At 36.4% G+C, this 19,530-nt stretch overlaps 1 protein-coding gene across 1 annotated transcript in view; it reads right to left on the bottom strand.

Moving 5' to 3' along the window:
• The window catches only part of dlgap2a (discs, large (Drosophila) homolog-associated protein 2a), a 240,669-nt gene that overhangs the window by 25,910 nt on the left and 195,229 nt on the right, over window positions 1–19,530 (bottom strand). Inside the window, exon 6 of the mRNA XM_052153956.1 lies at window positions 18,285–18,504. Within this exon, the coding sequence (XP_052009916.1) occupies window positions 18,285–18,504 (220 nt within the window). The remainder of the gene's footprint in view (window positions 1–18,284; window positions 18,505–19,530) is intronic.

Genomic DNA, 19,530 nt, shown 5'->3' with positions numbered 1-19,530 from the left:
AACTGCTTCCTTTTACAATTTTTTTTTTTTTAGCCAATAAAGCCTCAAATACAGCAAGACAAATGATCAAAACTTCATTTTATTTGTCAATGAAAACACAACTGCAGCAAGACAACATCTGAAAATTTACATTCAATAATTAAAATAATTTAATTTCAGCAAAACAATGAACTGCATATAACTGAAACAACCACAAACAATACAATACAAATTATTAGACATCCAAAAATGGTTAGACATTTTCACCTCCATTTTATAGGTATATGTATGAATAAATGAAAACTGGATAAGTGAAACTAGGACTGCAAGATTTGGACAAAAAAATCATATTGCGGTTATTTAAAAAAAAAATATTGCAATTGCGATATGAAATGTGATTATGATAGACAAAAATTTTATTTTCACATGTTCAACTGCCAAAAGGCTGTTTTCACACTTGAGTTCTCTTAAAAAGAACCAAACTGAGACATTTTTATTTCAATTCACCCACAAACTAATAAATATATAAACGGTGAAACAAAAAAATACATATTCAAATTCATATTGTACCATCCACCGTGTACCTGTTGTTGTCCATTTTGTGATGGGTCTCAGCCCACTAATTATCATTTAGTTTTAACCTGTCAAATTGAATATTAGGGATGCTTCAATCAGGATTTTAACATCCAATACCGATCTCCAATTTTCTTTTCATCTAATTGTCCGATGCTGATAATTAAACTTTTTATCAGCAGTTTTGTCAAAAATGGTTATATGTAAGCTTTCTGCTCAATGTCACTGTTAACTGAATTTCCCTGTTTGTAGTACCATAGTTGTTGCCTAGCTTTTGCTGTCAAAAATATTGTTGGTTGGTTAAATAAACATAAAATATTAAATTTTTCTCTTACTCTAGGCATTAAAAACAAGTAGGCTTATTAAAATCTATTCTCTACAATATATAAAATATTCCTAAAATACTAGGCGTAATGTCAAACTGAAGTTGAAAGTGAAAGTTTTGGTTAGTTTGTTAGTTTTTATTATATTTAATTTAACAATGCATTATATTATAGTTTGTAAATATTTTATATAGATTTATTACAGGCCTATGTACGTTCCTTCCTTTTCATTTTGTTGGATGTTGGTAATATTAGTTTTGATTTCACTTGTTGCCGCTGGGAGTGTAATAAGGGCGACACGCTCTCTCGTGAGTTTGTTGCACCCTTGAAGGGCTCTTCAAAAAGGGGAGGCCATTCAAAGGGTCGTTCCAAACAAAAGAAACTTACTTTTTTCCACAAAGGACCCTGTCTGAAGACTTTTAGTGATGGCTACATTCAAACTGTAAAGTCATGATCCCTTCAGTGAGTGCCCACATCAAGAGCTCTGACCTTCATAGTGAGTAGGGCTATTGATTGATTATATTGCAGCCCTTTGCAATTTAATAATCGCACAAGGTCATATCGCGATTTCGATTTTATTTTGATTAATTGTGCATCCCTAAGTGAAACATTTGTATATTAATTGTTTTAAGTGTTTTCTCTCTCTCTCTCTCTCTCTCTCCTCTCTCTCTCTCTCTCTCACACACCTTTTTAAAGTATTAACTTTAAAATATACATAAGTGTTAAATATAAAATGTAAAACTGTTATAAAGGTGAAAATGTCATCCGAAATATTGGATGCAGTTCCGAATTTTCCAAGATGGCAGGTCACCATATACATGGTTGCTGAGGCACGTCAGATCACTCTGTAGACGCCTCTGCATTTTTCTGCAGATATAATAAATAACTTGACTATGGCATGGTAGTTTAACCATTGCTTTCTTCCAGCATCCAATCCTCTTTATCGCTCATGTGACTCCACTCCAGATTTCCTTTTCTTCTTTTTGAAGCACGAAAGACCGCAAATCTAGAAGCTAAAAAAAACAACAAAAAACGAACTGTAATACAAGGATTATTGCTAAAGTCAATAATTGTTTTTTTTAACAAAGTTTCCTCTATTTTCTCTTATAAAGTGCCAATAGCCATCACATTGAGTAGTCCAAAACTGTGGTGGTTAGGGCCCTTTAAATGGAAGCAATTCCCTCATAGCACAAAACCTGCTTTTTCAGAACCATGTGATAAAGCATATTCACACCAAAAGCGAAACAAATATTCATCAGGCTGAAAGAAAACCAAATTTACTCTGGTGGCACAATACACCTTTTCATCAGAGCTCCACTGAAATCTATTGAGCTTGTGAATCAATTGTTAATATAAGAGTTCAACCAAAAAGAATTCTTATCATTTACTCAAACTTATGTTATCTCAAACTCGTAGGAGTGGGCGATATGACCAAAAGTGTGAAGAATTTACATGTTCCCATTGATCATTGTCAATATTGGGGGGTTGTACTGGCACGTGTGTGTGTGTGTATATATATATGACCGAATGCATTTATATTTACAATACATTTATTCATTAAGCAGACACTTTTATCCAAAGACTTGTAAATGAGGAAATATTCACAGCAGCCTGCAAAGCGGATCTTTTGACTTTCTTAATGTTCTTCTTAATATTGAGTTTGTGGAGGTAAAACATTGCTTGTATTATGAGTGATTATCGTTGTGTAACAGTTTGCAGATTGCAGTTTTCTGCTCTGTGTTGGCTTTTGTGAACCTACACCAAAGATGTCAATTTTTTAATAACAAGCTCTGCTTAATTTTCTCGACTTATTTGGGAGTCTGTGGAGGTGTTTTTTATGGGTTTTTCCTGAGTCAAATATGATTGAGTAGAGCAAGTGATCCCGCTCTGCACTGAAGGTTGTTGGACTTGCTCACTCTAACATTCTCCAGAGATAGCGTGCACGATATGCACATGAAACACAGATGCACATGTCAGATGAGAAACATATTAAAGAAATAGTTCACCAAAAAATTAAAATTTGCTGATAATTTACTCACCCTCAGGCCATCCAAGATGTATCTTTCTTCATCAAAACAGAATTTAAGATTTTTAGGATTTCATTTCAGGCCTCCTCCTTTAAACAATGCAAGTGAATGTACTCCAATTTTTGACAGTCCAAAATGCATATTTAGGGTGCATAAAAATAATCCACACGACTCCAGTCGACAAATACATTTCGATGGTTTATGTACCCTAAATATGCATTCTGAACCACCAAAAACAGTAAATGCACTTGCATTTTTTAAAGGAGGAGACCTGAAATCAAATCCTAAAAGTCTTTTATAAAGAAAGAAACTCAGATTCATCTTGGGTGGCCTGAGGGTGAGTAAATTATCAGCAAATTTTCATTTTTGGGTGAACAATTCCAGTAAGTACTTATGAAGCATCAAACGCGAGATGAATGTCATTGAATTTGCCTTGGGCGGCTGCTGAAATTATTTTTAATGCCATAAAAACTCTCATAAAAATTCTCTCAGTCTCACGTGAATCCCTGCCTCACTGGTAGACAAGCGATCATGATTTCAAGCTCTATTACACTTCCTAGCTTTGATGATTCTGCATGTAGACTGCAATGGTAAGATGTACAGTGAAAAAAGAGTTACATTTTGGTCTGTTCTCACCCAAAAGCAACTGTTTTACTCATACAGATTAAACAGCTGGAGTCTTATTTATCAACTTTATGTTGCCTTTTTGGAGCTTGAATGTTTGGTCCCCATTGACTTGTATTGTATGACTATATTCAAATAATATATCTATCAAAATATTTTCATCTGTCATATGAGTTTGAGACAACAGAAGAGTGATTAAATGATAAGAGAGTTGTAATTTTTCTATTCCTTTAAAGCAAAATAATATATGTAAATAAATATATTACATAGTATATAAAACTTGTTCAAAAAAGCAGTAGTGAAACACAAATGAAACATTGTGTAAGCTTACCCTTTTGCTCCTCTGGTCAGCTTTTTGGCACGCTTTTGGACAAGGCTGTCTTCCAAATTTTCAGGCAAGCTTGATTTAAATGTTTGACCCGGGGCTTCGTAATACTGCATGAAGTTGTAAATTGACATGAATATATGAGTTAATGTACATTTAACTTTAAAAGAAATATTACAGTGAATAGGCTTTTTAGTTACTGATTAACAGAAAAAACTAATGTAAAGTATCACTGGCATGTATGTACATTCAAAGTGATTGCAGTGTAAATACAACTGTATTTGTATCCACTTATTGGTGAGTAAATATATTGGGAAAAACAACATGAAGACAAAATAACACTCCAAAGCAACTCCACAAAAGATTATTGGTAAGCATAAATCAGGTCCTCCAGTGTACATGCCAAGTTGATAGAGACCTAGCCACATAGACTCAAGGCTGTAGTTGCTGCCAAATGTGCACTTACTGAATAATGACTTGAAAGGGAGTACATGCAGTCAAGTATTTTGTTTAATAATGGTAATGAATTTACACTTATGTGAAAATGTGTTTTAACATTGACAATAAAGTCTTTGTTGATCAGTATCTAAAAATCATTGTTTTTCAATGTTGCAACACAATAAAACAACTTTCATGGGGATGGAATACTTTTTATAGGCTGTATTTAATTTGATTTACTCACTTTCATATATTTAGAACACAAATAGAGAAATTAAAAGAATGTATTTTCCATACAATGGCAGTACACTCTTAATGAGACTCACTTTAAAACTTATTTACTATAAAATTGCTTAAATATGGGGTTGTTTTTTAGTCAAAGTGAAAACCCCCACCATTTTCTTCTTTCCATGGAACACAAAAGAAAATATGTATTGAAAAGCACAATCTGGATATTAAACTAAATGACTCCTTTAAATAATAATAAAAACATTATGACCTCTAATTACATCTGAAGGGACATCAGTTGTTGCTTCTCTTCTTTCATAAGGAAGGTCACCACTGACTGGTTGTGTGCAGTTAAATCTGTGCAAAAGAAAAATGGTATTTTAGAAGATTTTGCTTCAATTAAATGCAGTAAACTTGACGAAGGGAAACTTATAATTGCATCTCCTATTCAAGCAGATCTATAAAAGATGGCATAAGCTACATACTTCTCCTCAGGATGAAATTGCTTGGTGTTGTCCTAAACAGCTGTGAAGTCTCCTCACCAAGTCCTAGAAGTGATTAGTAAACTATGCATATTTAAATATGAAATAATCATTTTGTAAATAAAAGCATTTTATCTAAGTATATTGTAGAAAAGGTATACTGTATTTAAAAAGCAAACAAACCAGTGACTTTTTTTTTTACAGTGATGTCCTTAAAATGGCACCGTTTTGCCTCATCTTCTGTGTTGAGAAGCATTACCTCAACATTCCCGCTCTTTTATATTGCTTCGGTGCAACACTAATATGTGCATGCAATTCTTGCATACTTAAAAATAATTATTCCTCCCTCATATGCCTAGTTAAAGAAGGATAACAATGCTAAAAAATTATAATGTCATGTTAAATTATTGCTTTTCCAGGAGGTTCAGCTAACTAGTTAGCAAATATTGCTATCTACTAATGCTTATCGCAAATCGGGTGGAAAGGGCCCGCTGTTTTCTATTTCTGTTGTGGAGGTGTATTGAAGCTATTGTGCGGTTCTGTAGGTTTGTGGATGGGGGATTATCACTTGTCTTACCTCAGCATCTCCGATGAGTTCAAATGCTGACTCAGATGGCAGCCAGCCCCAGCGTCATATGTAGTTCAAACTGGAGGAAAATTAAAGTCCTAAAAAAGTTGAAAGTGGGAACACGGAAAGCAGACGGCATTTCCGAAAACACAGGAATGCATTTCCACTTCTCCACACCTGCAGATTCACAAAAATGTTCTTTCTTTTAAATGAAGAGAGTTATTAGGATAAATTTGTGCAATTCTTAAAAATTCTTAAGAAGTTCTCAAATGTTTTCTTAAGAACATCTTAATTTTCTTCTTAAGAATAAAAAGGCTTTGACATTGTTTGATCAGCCTGCTAATGGAGTTGCCATGTCTAATAGTCTACAACAAATTCAATACTTAAACACAGGTAAATTGTAATGATAAATGTATCTATTAACCTTTTTTTAAGAAACAAGCACCTCGTGATTTTTTTATGTGAAGTGAGAAGTGTTAGTTTAACGACATTAACTGTCAAAGGAGAATTTACTTGCTGCCAACCATTTGATAACTTTTCATTTGACATGGAGGAAAAGAAAAAAAAAGAGCTGGATGTTCTTGTTGAGCAAATTACTGCAAGGAAAGTATGAGGCGAGTAAATAGGAAAGCATGGCGGAGGCTTTCTCTGCTGTGGTCAACTCTGATAGGGATGTGGATGGGGGTGGAAAAGAAAGTCTGCAGCTTTCTAATGTTATAATTATTATGTTTTTATGAACCCTAAATATTGCTTAAAGAGAACGCTATATGCAGCACATCCGTTTAAATTAGCATGATTGGTCACCACATTAAGAAGCTTCAAAACAACATTTATTGTTTGAATTTCATGATAACATTTACATGATTTATAAGCTGAAAATGAAAATATAATTAAACACAAAACAGTATAAAATGATTTTTTTTTTGGTCTAAAATCACATTTCTATGTAAACAGCCCATTGCGACTTGAGACTCACCATGAATAACCCAGTAAATTAATGAATCATTTGACCTTTTAGGATTTAAGACAACTGTGATGTTATCCTTTCTTTAAGATGCTATTTACGATCATTACATTTTTTTCAAGAATTTGAATTCTGAAGTTTTTTTCTTAATAACTTGCTTAAGAAATTTTTTGCGGGAGTACAAAATATTCGTAACTTTTTTTTAAAGTTAGAAATTAAGAAGAAAATGGTTAAGAAGTAATTTCTTCTTAGGAACATTTTGTGAATTCGACCCCTGTTTCGGATTCCCCTGTTTCCATTGGTTTGGCGTTCCACCAGTCAGATTATTACTGCTTTCAAGTAGCCACTTCCCCTTCCAGTTCAGGTGATACAGCGGTATCACAGGGGTACAGAAAACACTCAAACCAGCCCATCTGGCAGCAACAATCATGCCACGCCCCAAATCACTGAGATCAAAATTTTTTCCCCCACTCTGATGGTTGACGTAAACATTAACTGAAGCTCCTGACCCCTATCTGAATGATTTTATGCAGTGTTCATGAATTGTTTATGGTTCACTGAACAAGCATGGAAAACATTGTTTAAACCCTTTACAATAAATATCTGTAAAATTATTTGGATTAAAAAAAAATTATCTTTAAAATACAGTATCCTGTATTTTAAAGTTACATTTCTTTTTTTTGCTGAGTTTACACACACACACACACGTTTGGTTTCCATGTTTTATGGGGACTTTCCATAGACATAATGGTTTTTATACTGTACAAACTTTATATTCTATCCCCTAAACCTAACCCTACCCCTAAACCTAACCCTCACAGAAAACTTTCAGCATTTTTACATTTTCAAAAAACATAATTTAGTATGATTTATAAGCAGTTTTCCTCATGTGGACCGACAAAATGTCCCCACAAGGTCAAAAATTTCGGGTTTTACTATCCTTATGGGGACATTTGGTCCCCACAAAGTGATAAATACACACACACACACACACACACACACACACACACACACACACACACACACACACACACACACACACATACACAAATTTTCTTCCTTTTCAGTTTCTATGTTTTGCCTTATAAAAAAAGTCTTCCCAGATTCCACCACTTTTGATATGGCAGTCAGGTATAAATAAAGAACATCATTATGGGATTTTGCAGACATTCAAGTTTCACTTATAACAGGATAAAAAATACAACTCTTAAGCCACACACACCTTCTACCCATCTGGTTTGGACAAAAAATAGTGTCAAGATTTGATATCATACTATATGCATTTAAAACCCAGATTATTAGATTATGAACACCTATTTACATCTATTTTGTGTAAGTCAAGTGTGTGTTTTATGTATTTATATACATTTTAATTTATTAATAAGAAAGAAAGAAAAAAGACATTAGCTTGCTTGACTCGCAAGTGTTCAGTCATGTACTGGATTTTGCACACTTGACTGGGAAATTGTCTCACACAGGCTGTACATTTTAAGTGTCACAGGAATTTCATTTGTTAGATTAATCCTGGAAATTTTCCTTTTCATGCAGTAAAAAATTAAGGAAAAAGAGGAGGAAAATAGGAAAATGTCATATTGGAGTGGATGCCACTGCTACTACGTCAAATCCTGTGAGTGAGGAGAAGGTGAATGTGAAAGGGGTCAGAGGTTAGAAAAAGTGTCAGCACATTTTCAATACAATGTATTTAGAGATGTTCATTGCTATTAATTCAATGAGGGACATTTGTTGAAATGTCCCCATTAATTAAATCAGAACTCAATACACACATATATACATGTAAGAGCGGGTGTTGTGTTGTTGTGAGCATTATGTATTAGAAAATGCATGATCTACTATTTAGGTGATATCTTTCATTATTCTGATGTAGATACTTTACCCTCCATATATATATTCCCAACATATTATATTATAAAATATACATATTATAAAATATGCATATTTGATGTTGCATTTATATAGCGCTTTATTGATACTACACTCAAAGTGCTTTACACAGTGAACTTGGGACTCTCCTCAACCACCACCAGTGTGCAGCATCCACCTGGATGATGCGATGGCAGCCATAGTGCTCCAGTATGCTCGCCACATACCAGCTGTTGGTAGAGAGGAGAGAGTGGACTGATACAGCCAATTAATGGATGGGGATTATTAGGAGGTCATGATGGAGGGCAAATGGGGGAATTTAGCCAGGACACCGGGGTTAAAACTCTACTCTTTATGAGAAGTACCCTGGGATTTTTAATCACACTAAGAATCAGGACCACAGTTTAACGTCTCATCCGAAAGATGGTGCCTTTTTACAGTCTAGTGTCCCCATCACTATACCTGGCCGTTAGCACCCACACAGACTGCAGGGCGAGCACCCCCTGCTTGCCTCACTAACACCTCTTCCAGCAGCAACCTGAGTTTTCCCCAGGAGGTCTCCAATCCAGGTACTGACCAGGCTCAACCCTGCTTAGCTTCAGTGGGTAACCAGTCTAGATGCATATTCAATACATATAAAATATGCATATCTGTGATTTCATGTGCTGTTTTAGACAGGATTCCATTGATGAGTGAAGGGTGTGTCTTTACCTGGTGGTTGTTGGGAAGGACGGTCCACACTGTCTGAAGAAGGGAGATGGAACTGAATTCCTACAAGCAAACACACACATTTTGAGGCCAGACTACACTCACAAACACACATCATTCTGAGCTCTGACTGAATAACAACTGAATTTTGGATCATCAACTGGGACTTTGATTTCATGCCTTCACAAAAAGTTTATAATAACCTGATGAAAATTTATCATCCGTTTAATTATAAGTAAACCTTAAAATAATTCTTCCACTGTGTATTTGAAAGAGCACATACCGCAAGAGAGACTTGTACACTTATGTGTGCTCCATGAACACAAAACCACTAAACCAGAGAGATTATTAAAATGTTATTATAACAAAATCACCTGAATCAACAAGAGCTTTGAATGTGAACAGGGTAACAAATTCCTAAATGAAAGCATGTCTAACCTACATATTACGTCTGTTGAAAACTACACACCAGTTCTGTGCTACTTCAAACAATATTCTGTTCACACAGTGCTTTTGTTTAATGTTACACTGAATTACAATGTAATTTTTCAGAATTTGTTGCTGCTTGTGGCAATTTGCTCAGCTATAAACTTGATCAACATGTAGTAAGAGAAAGGGATAGAAAGACATCTTGCAGAACTGCAAAATTTTCTATTAAAAATATTTAAACACTCTTAAAATGAGATTTAATCAAAAAGCTAAACTATGAGATAAGACTTCTTTTCAGAGGATAAACTATAAATCAAGCAAAACAACAAATAGTTATTTTTATTATATTTTGTTTAATTATACTTGTTTTAAGCATAAACCTCACAGACTTCTGTTAGAATTATCCTTAAAAAAAGTACAAATAAAGTAAATGTATCTTGTGTTAAACATGTTTAAATATTTTCCTAGATAGCAAGATAAAATAGTGATAAAGAAAATGTTTTTTCTTACTGATTAAGGTTTGTTCTTCTTTTTTTTTTGGCTGTGTGGAGTTGATAATTAAAAAAAATGTTCACCTTAGAGTCAGAGACCACCATGTCATGGTCTAAAACATCCAACATTTGGATGTAAAAGTTCTTATTTTATTATTTAATGAAATTAATAACATTCAATTAGTTACAGATCACCATGGCCACAGACATTTACTGTAAGATGATCTCAGAAAAACTCACAATCAGCTGACAAAAGTGAAGATTCACAGAGAAAAGAGTCTTATTTTCTCATTTGTTTTTCTGACTTCTGAAGATCTATGTGTATCTGAACTTAAGCTTTTAGACAAACTGCTTTCTGTCTGAGCTTTTGAACAAAATCAGAAATCACAATGGCACAACAATATTGAGGCAGAGTGGTTACAAAAATAAATGCCCAAATTCATGAGCTAGACAAGGTACACAATGCACAAGCAGCCAATGAAATGTGAAGTACCAGGAAAACCATTTCCCCCAAAAGGAACACAGCTTTTACTATACTGAAATTACCAATTTCAAGGCTCTGTCAGGTATTTCCTACCCACTGAAATGATTTACAATGACTTAATATAGTGGGGATGGACCAATGAGCATCTCAATGTGTTTGTTTTGCTACAGTAAGTTTTGTCCTGCACTTTAAGCACCTGTGGGTCCATTCTAGATATGCATGTAAAACCCCACTTTTATTACTCAAGAAATAGCTCCCCAGCATGGCAGAGGGCAAGGTGTGGACAATGCTGTTAAGTAAGGCCTGAGAGCTCCATTATGAATGAAGAAGGAAGACCTTTTTATAATGGCTATATCTCAAATCGCATACGCATCTGTCCCAAATAGCATGCAAGATTAGGATTAGTACATCCCAAATCATAGTACATTGAAAATAGTATGTTTCTAGTGAATTTTCGAAGTTTGTGCATGCTTTTTGTGGTAATATTAATACTTACATACTTTCCACAGTTAATGCTTGTAGTATGCAAATTGGGAATCAGCCAAGACTTAATTTCTAACACTGGATATGACAGAACAGGCAATATGACTACTGTTGGGTTTTAGTTAAGTTTACAGTTTAAAGATAGAATTCAGGTTTAATTTGTAGAGCAACACATATCTAAGATTAAAGCTTTTTAAAAATATGCAATATTTGCACTGCACTCAATACTCACTGTAAATGTGTGTCAGTTGGCTGGCTGATTAACAAAAAAATCAGAGAGCCTTGCAAGTCCAGATTTTAAACAAACAAATAAAATAAATCCCAAACCAATCAAAATATAATTAGAAACATTAGCTACAACCACTTGATAGAAAAGTGGTTGTAGATAATTGTAAGCTAATTATGAAGTAAACCTACAATCTTCTCACCTACATTAACTAATCATCTAATTATCAGCTTTGTTCTAACTTAGTCATACAAATTAGATGTAGATTAAACTCTTGCTTACAATTAAAATGGCATCACTGTATTCGGTTCCAATAGTTCCTCTGATTGTCAGATACATGGTAATTGCAATGCATTTGTCATTACAAACCCAGTCTTGTAACCATTCAGTTACCATTAATTAAATATTTTTAAGATGGGAGCTCTGTACCTCTCCTTCTCAAACCACTTGATAAGAGTCAAGTGTGTAACATTATGAATATTGACCAAAAAAAATACAAATAAATAATAATTCACAGTATCCAATAAGCTGTACAATCACAATAATACAGAGAATTATTGGGAACTATACATGGGTATTAAGGATTAATAGTACTTTAAATCTCGTTTATAGTAATAGGTGTGGATTTGCCATTGTATGGTGTGTGTGATACAGTAAATGTTGCATTTAAAAGGTTGAGGATAACTGTACAGACAGTGGTTAGTCATCTCAATGGGTATGTTTACACCACATGTCTTAATTCACAGGTTTTAATTCCTTACCCTTATCTATATTTATGGGCATGTTTAAAGATTTTCTATATCCCATTCCATTTTAAAATAAACTTTAAGCTTGGTAAAGCTTGGTGTATCTTCATCTACCTCCAGCAACAACAAAATTATAATTCAAATCTTAGACTAACAGTGCATCAAACATTTGCACCCAAGTTTACAAGTGGATTCCACACCTGTTAGAATAAAATATTCCTAACAACACCACAGTTTTATAAGTCACTTTAAGAAATATCAATTTAGTATTAATATCTTGTGTTTCTACATATTAATATACCCAAAAAGGAATCAAAAAATATCATATTCAACAGGTTTTTGTCCCATTCGCCACCAGATCTATATCAGATTTTAGATTTGTAGGAAAAATAAGAAAATGCTGTCACTTCACGAGTAGCATGACAAATCCAATGTGTTTTCTAAAATTTCACAGTACTAAATCTTCCTCCACTTTTACAGTTAGACTTTGGCTCTGAAGACACTGAGTAAAATGGAATAAAGGATTCTATCATTCACACACACCAGAGAAACAACCACATTACAGAGAAAAAGATTATCAAAACCCATACAATATATCCAAGCAATATGCAGTGATTTTGTTTAAGTTGTCTTTGGCCAACATCCAGTTCATTCTCTTGTTACATTTTAAAAAGTCCCCCCACACACAGAGCATGACAGCCCTGAAAATATAAAACTTTTTGGTTGATCCAAGACTAATTTGTATGGAGAAATTTTACAGCTTCCTCTGTACTTTCTAAAGTACATTGGATAGAGTACAGTATCTTGACTGGAAGTCTTTGTTCTCTTCCAGAAAACAATCACAGTAAAATATGTTTGAGTCTCTGTAATGCCAGAGAGTAAGAGTATCCCTGGGGAGGGGTGAAGTTCAAGGTGACTCACCAGTTAGCAATGTAAAGATGTGGTGAATGTCTGAAGTATACTAATGCAGTGCCACTCTTGTCAGCAGAATGCTTTTAGCTACAACCTCTCTCAAAACCTCATTCATGCCCAAAATATTCACTTACTAACAGCACAACCACTTTATCTTGTCTTTTTCACACTCCCTGCTTCTCACTCACTCACTCACTCACTCACTCACTCACTCACTCACTCACTCACTCACTCACTCACTCTCTCTCACACACACACACACACACACACACACACACACACACACACACACACACACACACACACACACAGAACTGTTGGTCTACCTCTCATTATGAGGACTTTCCATAGACATAATGACTTTTATACTGTATAAACTATAGATTCTATCCTCTAAACCTAACACAACCCCTAAACCTAACCCTCACAGAAAACCTTCTGGATTTTTACATTTTCAATAAAACATTGTTTAGTATGATTTTTAAGCGATTTGAATTATGGGGACACTAGAAATGTCCTCATAAATCACATTTCTAGCATAATACCCTTGTAATTACTAATTTGTAACTTACAAAATTGTCCTCGTAAATCACAAAAACACGCACACACACACACACACACACACACACACACACACACGAAAACATCTTGCTACATATCCTAACAGTCTTGTGTTCTGCCTGGAAATATTACATCTGATATTCTATTGCACACCCCGTGTTACTTCATGTACTTTTGAGGAGCTCAGAGTGACAGTGACATATAAGACATCTGGGAATTGTTAGAGTATTTCTTGTGGTAAATTTCCATACTGGCACTCCGTGATATTGGCTTCCGCCCACGTGCTTTTCGCTGCCACCGGATCCACAGGAAATCCCTACAAGATGGTGAATGAGAGGGGCTGCTTATGGCTGCTGTTCCCTTTGGGGATCCATTATCACTCATTTCTCTCTTTGATACATCTATGGCTGCCTGGAGCTCCAACAGGGATAAATTAAATGGGTGCACAGTCGCAGGGTCTATTGTAGCAAGTCCAGGTGCACTCAGCTCTGTTTCCTTTGACGTTGGTTCATCTGTGTTAGCTGTTTCAGGATCGAAAGTATCTGACTCAACTGAGCACAGAATAGCAGAGAATAGAGTTTCAGACTCCAGGGGAGCCGAGTCCACAGTGTCTGGTTCCAAAGGGAAATTTCTCATTGGGTCAGGAGATTCTAAAGACTGGGTATCTTGCTCTTCAGAGCAGGACTCTGCAAAGTCATTGGCATCGCCTTTGGTAGGGTCAAATTCTTCTTCAGAGAACATGAATGTCTCCTTTTTGGACCACAAAACAAGAGCCTGAGTGTCTAGGTCATGTGCTACTGGCTTTTGACAAAAAGGAATGTTAGGTTCAGGGCTTGCTGGATTTGATATGTCAGATTCAGATCTGGACTCAGGCTCTGGGGTGGCCGGCTGGAGATAAATTGTGTCCAGCAATTCTGGAAGGGGTGGTTCTTGTACTGTATTCTCACAGGAGTATTTAAAGACTGTTTGTGGGGTTGGAGGTTTTGGCAGAGTTAGGTCTACCGGACCTGGGCTTTGAGAGCCAGACACATTGAAGTCCAAGGATTCGAAACTTGGCCATTTCAAGTCACTAAGATTCATTGAGTCTGGGGTCGCTGGACTCAAGACAGCTGAGTACAATTCCAGGGCTGTGAAGTCCTGTAGCAAATTTTCATCTGTGTTACTCAGCACCATTGGCAGCATGGATTCGAGAATTGACTGCTCCTTTGTAGTTGTGTTGCAAATTTCCAAAATTGATGGCCCAGGTTGAGCTTGTGCCGGATACTCTTGAGGGAACAGACCCAAGGTGGTCAGATCAAGAGATTCTTGAGGTGTAGCACTTACGTTCTCTGGGTCCAGTTTAGGCCACTGCAAACTAGCCACGTTCACTAGTTCTACATTTGTAAAATCTAACACAATTGAATCCACATGCTCAGGAGTCTGTGACTTTGTAAAGAAATATGGGTCTGCCTCTGGCTCTGGAGGATCTGGAGGGCTCATGGAGTCTGAATCAAATTCAGGCCAACAAATCGACACCACATCAATTGGATCTGGAGGTGTAAGATTAGCAAAAGTCAGATCATCGATTTCTACTAATTCAGAGTTTGGGTCGGTTTGAAAAAATGGTGCAGAGGTTGAGACTTGCAGGACATTTTTATCCAAGGGTTCTGAGGGAGTCATGGATAAAACTCTAGGGTCGACCGGCGAAGGGCAATTTACAGCGGCATCTGCTGTGTTCTGTCGCACCAGGGTCTTGCTTCCTGCCTGGGTACTGACAGACACTTGAGGAGCAGCTGTTTGGGTTTTTCTCACCCAGCTTGGTGACCAGGTGCTGTAATGTTGCGTAAAGTTGGAAAAGTTATTGTTGAATGCTCTGAGCTCAGTGCACAGATCCTTCCTTAGCTCGGCTAACTCTTTCCGCATGGCCGAAACATCTTCTCTCCACTGGTGGCTTATTGCCAGGGCCAGATCCGCTGTTTCCTGGACACTTGACTGAACAGGCCGCGGCCTGATGGGCACACTTGTTTTCAGCGGGGGTAATGAGGGAGTCATGGTAGGTGAGCTATTACCATAAAGGCTGCTAGATTCATCTTCTCTCCCACGGAAGCCTACATTCCCACGGGCCATGGAGGTTAAGTCCAGCCTTTCACAGGGTAAATTGTCCTCATTAAGCAAACCAGTGCCCTCCAGCAAATCATTTCCCTCTGGAAGAAAAATATAAAAATGCCAGTGTACACAATGTGCCATGTCGTGCGGCTAGCTGGGGAATTGTGCTGTTTGCAGGTGCCACTGAGAGTTCAACCAAACACATGTGAGCCAAAATAAGTTTTAGGCCAGATCAGGATTAAATCTCCCCTTGTGTGAATGAAGTACATCATCACACAAGTAAAATGAAAATCTTAACCGTGTGCTGTACCAGATGACATCTGAGGGGATATGGGAATTAATAATTTATAAGGAAAGATTCAGAGCAGAGCCCGTTTATATAGAAAGACTTTGCACAAAATCGTACAAATTGTTTTGAGTTTTGCTCAGTATGTGACAAACGTAATCTCAGCTCCTTGTGCTTTAGGTGACAGGAGCTAGTTATTTTGAGTTATTGTAATCACACTCGGAAACAGATCCCATTTTGACTCACAGCTTTTTTCTCTCTGTTATTACTCTGCCTTCTCACTCCATCCTGTACTTGCATATTCATCTCTCAAAGCACAAAACAGAGAACTGAAGTCAGAGGACACCTGCAGGGGATAATAACAATGGCATCTCATTGAGCATCATCAGGTTCCTCCGACAGAGTAGGTCTGTGCTTTGTGCCTTGAAAGGAGGCAAATGCGAGCAAAGCTTTCAGTCTCTTTTATTTTTGTGCATGTGTGTCTCAGCAAAGCACTGTATGAACCCTATTGAACACAAGAGGTCTACTTTGACAAGGTCTATACTGGGGCAATCATCATCTTCAACCAGTACCTCGACACACAAACAGCCAAATTCGAACAAAAAATTAACTCAAGTAAGATTAAATATTTTTTTTATTCCTTGCCCAGTCACTGTTGACGATTTATAAAAAAAAAATGGGACTTACTATAATGGTTTTAGAAAAATCAGGCTCATAGTCGTGTTTTTAAAGAGACTCCCTTTGTAAGAAAGCCAATATTGCTCGTTAACGGATATGCTGCAAGCATATTTCAGTGAGAAGGCAGTGTAAACATGCCAGAGCATATTTACTGTATAATCGCTGTCTAAAGCTCTACTGCTGTCCACAACACTGATTCCTGCCCATAATTCACATGTGTCCAGGGGTTTGCCTCTTACGCTCTTATTTTCTCTCTTTTTTTTTTTTGGACAGCCTGTTTCACCACTGACTCTTAAACAGTCTGAAAACTCAAATACTCAAGCACTGCTTCAGCTGTGGACCCTGTGGGAGAGAGAACTCAAAACTGATGTGTGTTTGAAAACAGCTTCACACAGAAAAGTGAGAGAGAAGGAGATAGAGGCAGAGACTAGGAGAGTGGAAAACAGAAAGCCCACAGAGTGACAATCATCCGACTGGGTAACATTTTGGGATCGGAATACACACCACCTTGTGTCTCCATCATTACCTGTCAACCCTCCCTGTCTGTTAGCCAAGAGTCAACTGAGGCAGAAAATAGGACATGAGATCCAAATTGAAAATCTTCAGAGACAAAACACACAGTGGAAGAATAAAACAAATTTTATATCTTAATTTTTCACTTTTTACCAGTTTTTTTTATTTGCCACAATATTTTGGGGATTTAATTCAATAGGGTTCATATTCTTATGCTCTGAGTCACACTAGCACTTACCTCTGGGTTATTAGGGCGTACACAAAACAATGACTCTGCTGTTAGCAATTTACATGCATATATGCCATGCCACATGTAATACAATGCATTCATTCAGAAATAATCATCTGGATAAACAGCTTTTCCTCTGATTTGTTTCTGGTTTACTAATCTGGAGTGGTGGTGGTGTAGTGGTCTAAACCACATAACTGGTAAACTGAAGCAGAAGGTCGTTGGTTCAATCCCCACAGCCACCATTGTGTCCTTGAGCAAGGCACTTAACTCCAGGTTGCTCCGGGGGGACTGTCCCTGTAATAAGGGCTCTGTAAGTCGCTTTGGATAAAAGCGTCTGCCAAATGCAGAAATGCATAAATGCATTTTACACAATCACTCCTAACATTTATACTGTCAATAATTAAGTTAATCATGAAAATGAGTTAAAATCATGAAATTACATAATATTTGAGCTAAAAGCTCTAAAATTGCTCATTTACAGTTTAAAAATTTAAATGCATACAGTAATACCAGAATTTATAATCATTAAAACAACTTGGGTATGTCCTTAATCCAATAACATCCGAAACAGACTATGGCTTTGTTCAGACAGGCAGCAAAAATCTGATATTTTTGCATTTCTGACTCAAATCCATTTTGAATGGTTTGTACATAACAAAACAACATGAAATCGTATTTTTACAAACCAGATCCAAACCACTTCTATATGTGGTTTGATATACAATATTTTTTATTTATTTTTGTTATATGTTGTTAAGTAATTGTTATGGCAACCTATGTAGATATCCCGAAAATACTGACTACAACTGTCTGAACACATAGATCTGATTTAATCACCGAAAACTGACAGTGCAGACAGTCATCCCGACAGATCAGATTTGAAAAACAAATTGGCAGCCTGAGGAAAGCATATGAGATTGACTGAAAGTGATCTGGAACCTTGCTGCAGATAACCACCACTACTCAAGAGACAGACACAAGCCAAGGCCAGACACAGGTGTGCATGGTGACCGTATTGCACAAGGTCAGCCCACTTACCTGTGGTGGACCTGATGGTGGAGGTGACAGTGGATGATGTCATAGAAGGAACGCAGTCATCGTCTTGTGAGAATCCAGCCTGGATGGCTCGCAGGTAACTGTGACTGCGTGTCCTGAAGCAGCCTGGCAGATTCAAAGCATCCATGGCCTGAGACTCCACCTCGCTGAACACAGATTCACAAACTGACTCAAACTGCCCATTAACCTCCGCCTCACTCACCTGTTGGGGCAGAAAATACCAAAACAACACATATCAACTTCAAAGTGCCCACACTTTTTGATAAATTAATTTCCATAACTTTCCATGACCATAACAGGCATTTGTAAAAATAATTATAATACTTAAATTAATATATATATATATATATATATATATATATATATATATATATATATATAAATTATTCATGATTTGCTAGTGAGTCATTCAGACCAATATGTGAACTGGTTCAACAAACTTAATCACACACATCGGTTTTACACTACAAAAGAGAAACATTCAGCAAATTAAATATTTTAGTTCAGGGGATAATTACAATAAAATATATTAATTATAGGAATGCCCATGAGTTTTCCAGGCCTGTGAAAAAAAATTTTGAATCACTGTATATTTCCAGGTTTTTTATGCCCATTTGAACCCTGATATTTCGTCTAACAATCCTCCCATCTTTTTTCCATCTGGCAGCTTACTTTCATTTTTGTTGCCTTTATTTGCTGTTTCTCCCCCAGTCCTTGTGTGCAGTATAATCTTATCTACACAGGCCTGTTTATGAGATAAAAATCATGGTTTGGTCTTGTCACACTCTCTGTGGATCAAATATCAAATCTTTCTTTGGAAGTCTGGGGAAATGAGGTTATACTTAACAGATGGATGTTTCCTTCATATACTTCACCAATCTCTGAGCAATGCTTGCTAAGATCATCAAATAGATACTGAAAAAAGCATCTTCAGTCTAGACTTCTGATAGGATTCTAACTCCCTATCAGATTCCCATTTAGCAATCTCTAAAATCTGAGATTGCCATCTTGTTCCATTGAAAGGGAATTAACCTCTAATGACCAAAGCAAGACACTGATGACACTTAGAAAGGGAAAGAGAGAGACAGTTGTGTAAAAGGGGGGCTAAGAGAGTGAAAGCCATGCTGTAAGACTTCCAGCCAAATCAATACCACCCCCATTACTTCACTTTAAGAGAGAGATTTAGATGTTAGAGGCTGATAAAACTGACAATTTTAAGACACACAAA

This window comes from Xyrauchen texanus, chromosome 22 (genome assembly GCF_025860055.1).
Source record: "Xyrauchen texanus isolate HMW12.3.18 chromosome 22, RBS_HiC_50CHRs, whole genome shotgun sequence".
NCBI lineage: Eukaryota > Metazoa > Chordata > Actinopteri > Cypriniformes > Catostomidae > Xyrauchen > Xyrauchen texanus.
The sequence above is the reverse complement of the archived record's forward strand: the minus strand, read 5'-3'. Positions and strand labels throughout refer to the sequence as shown.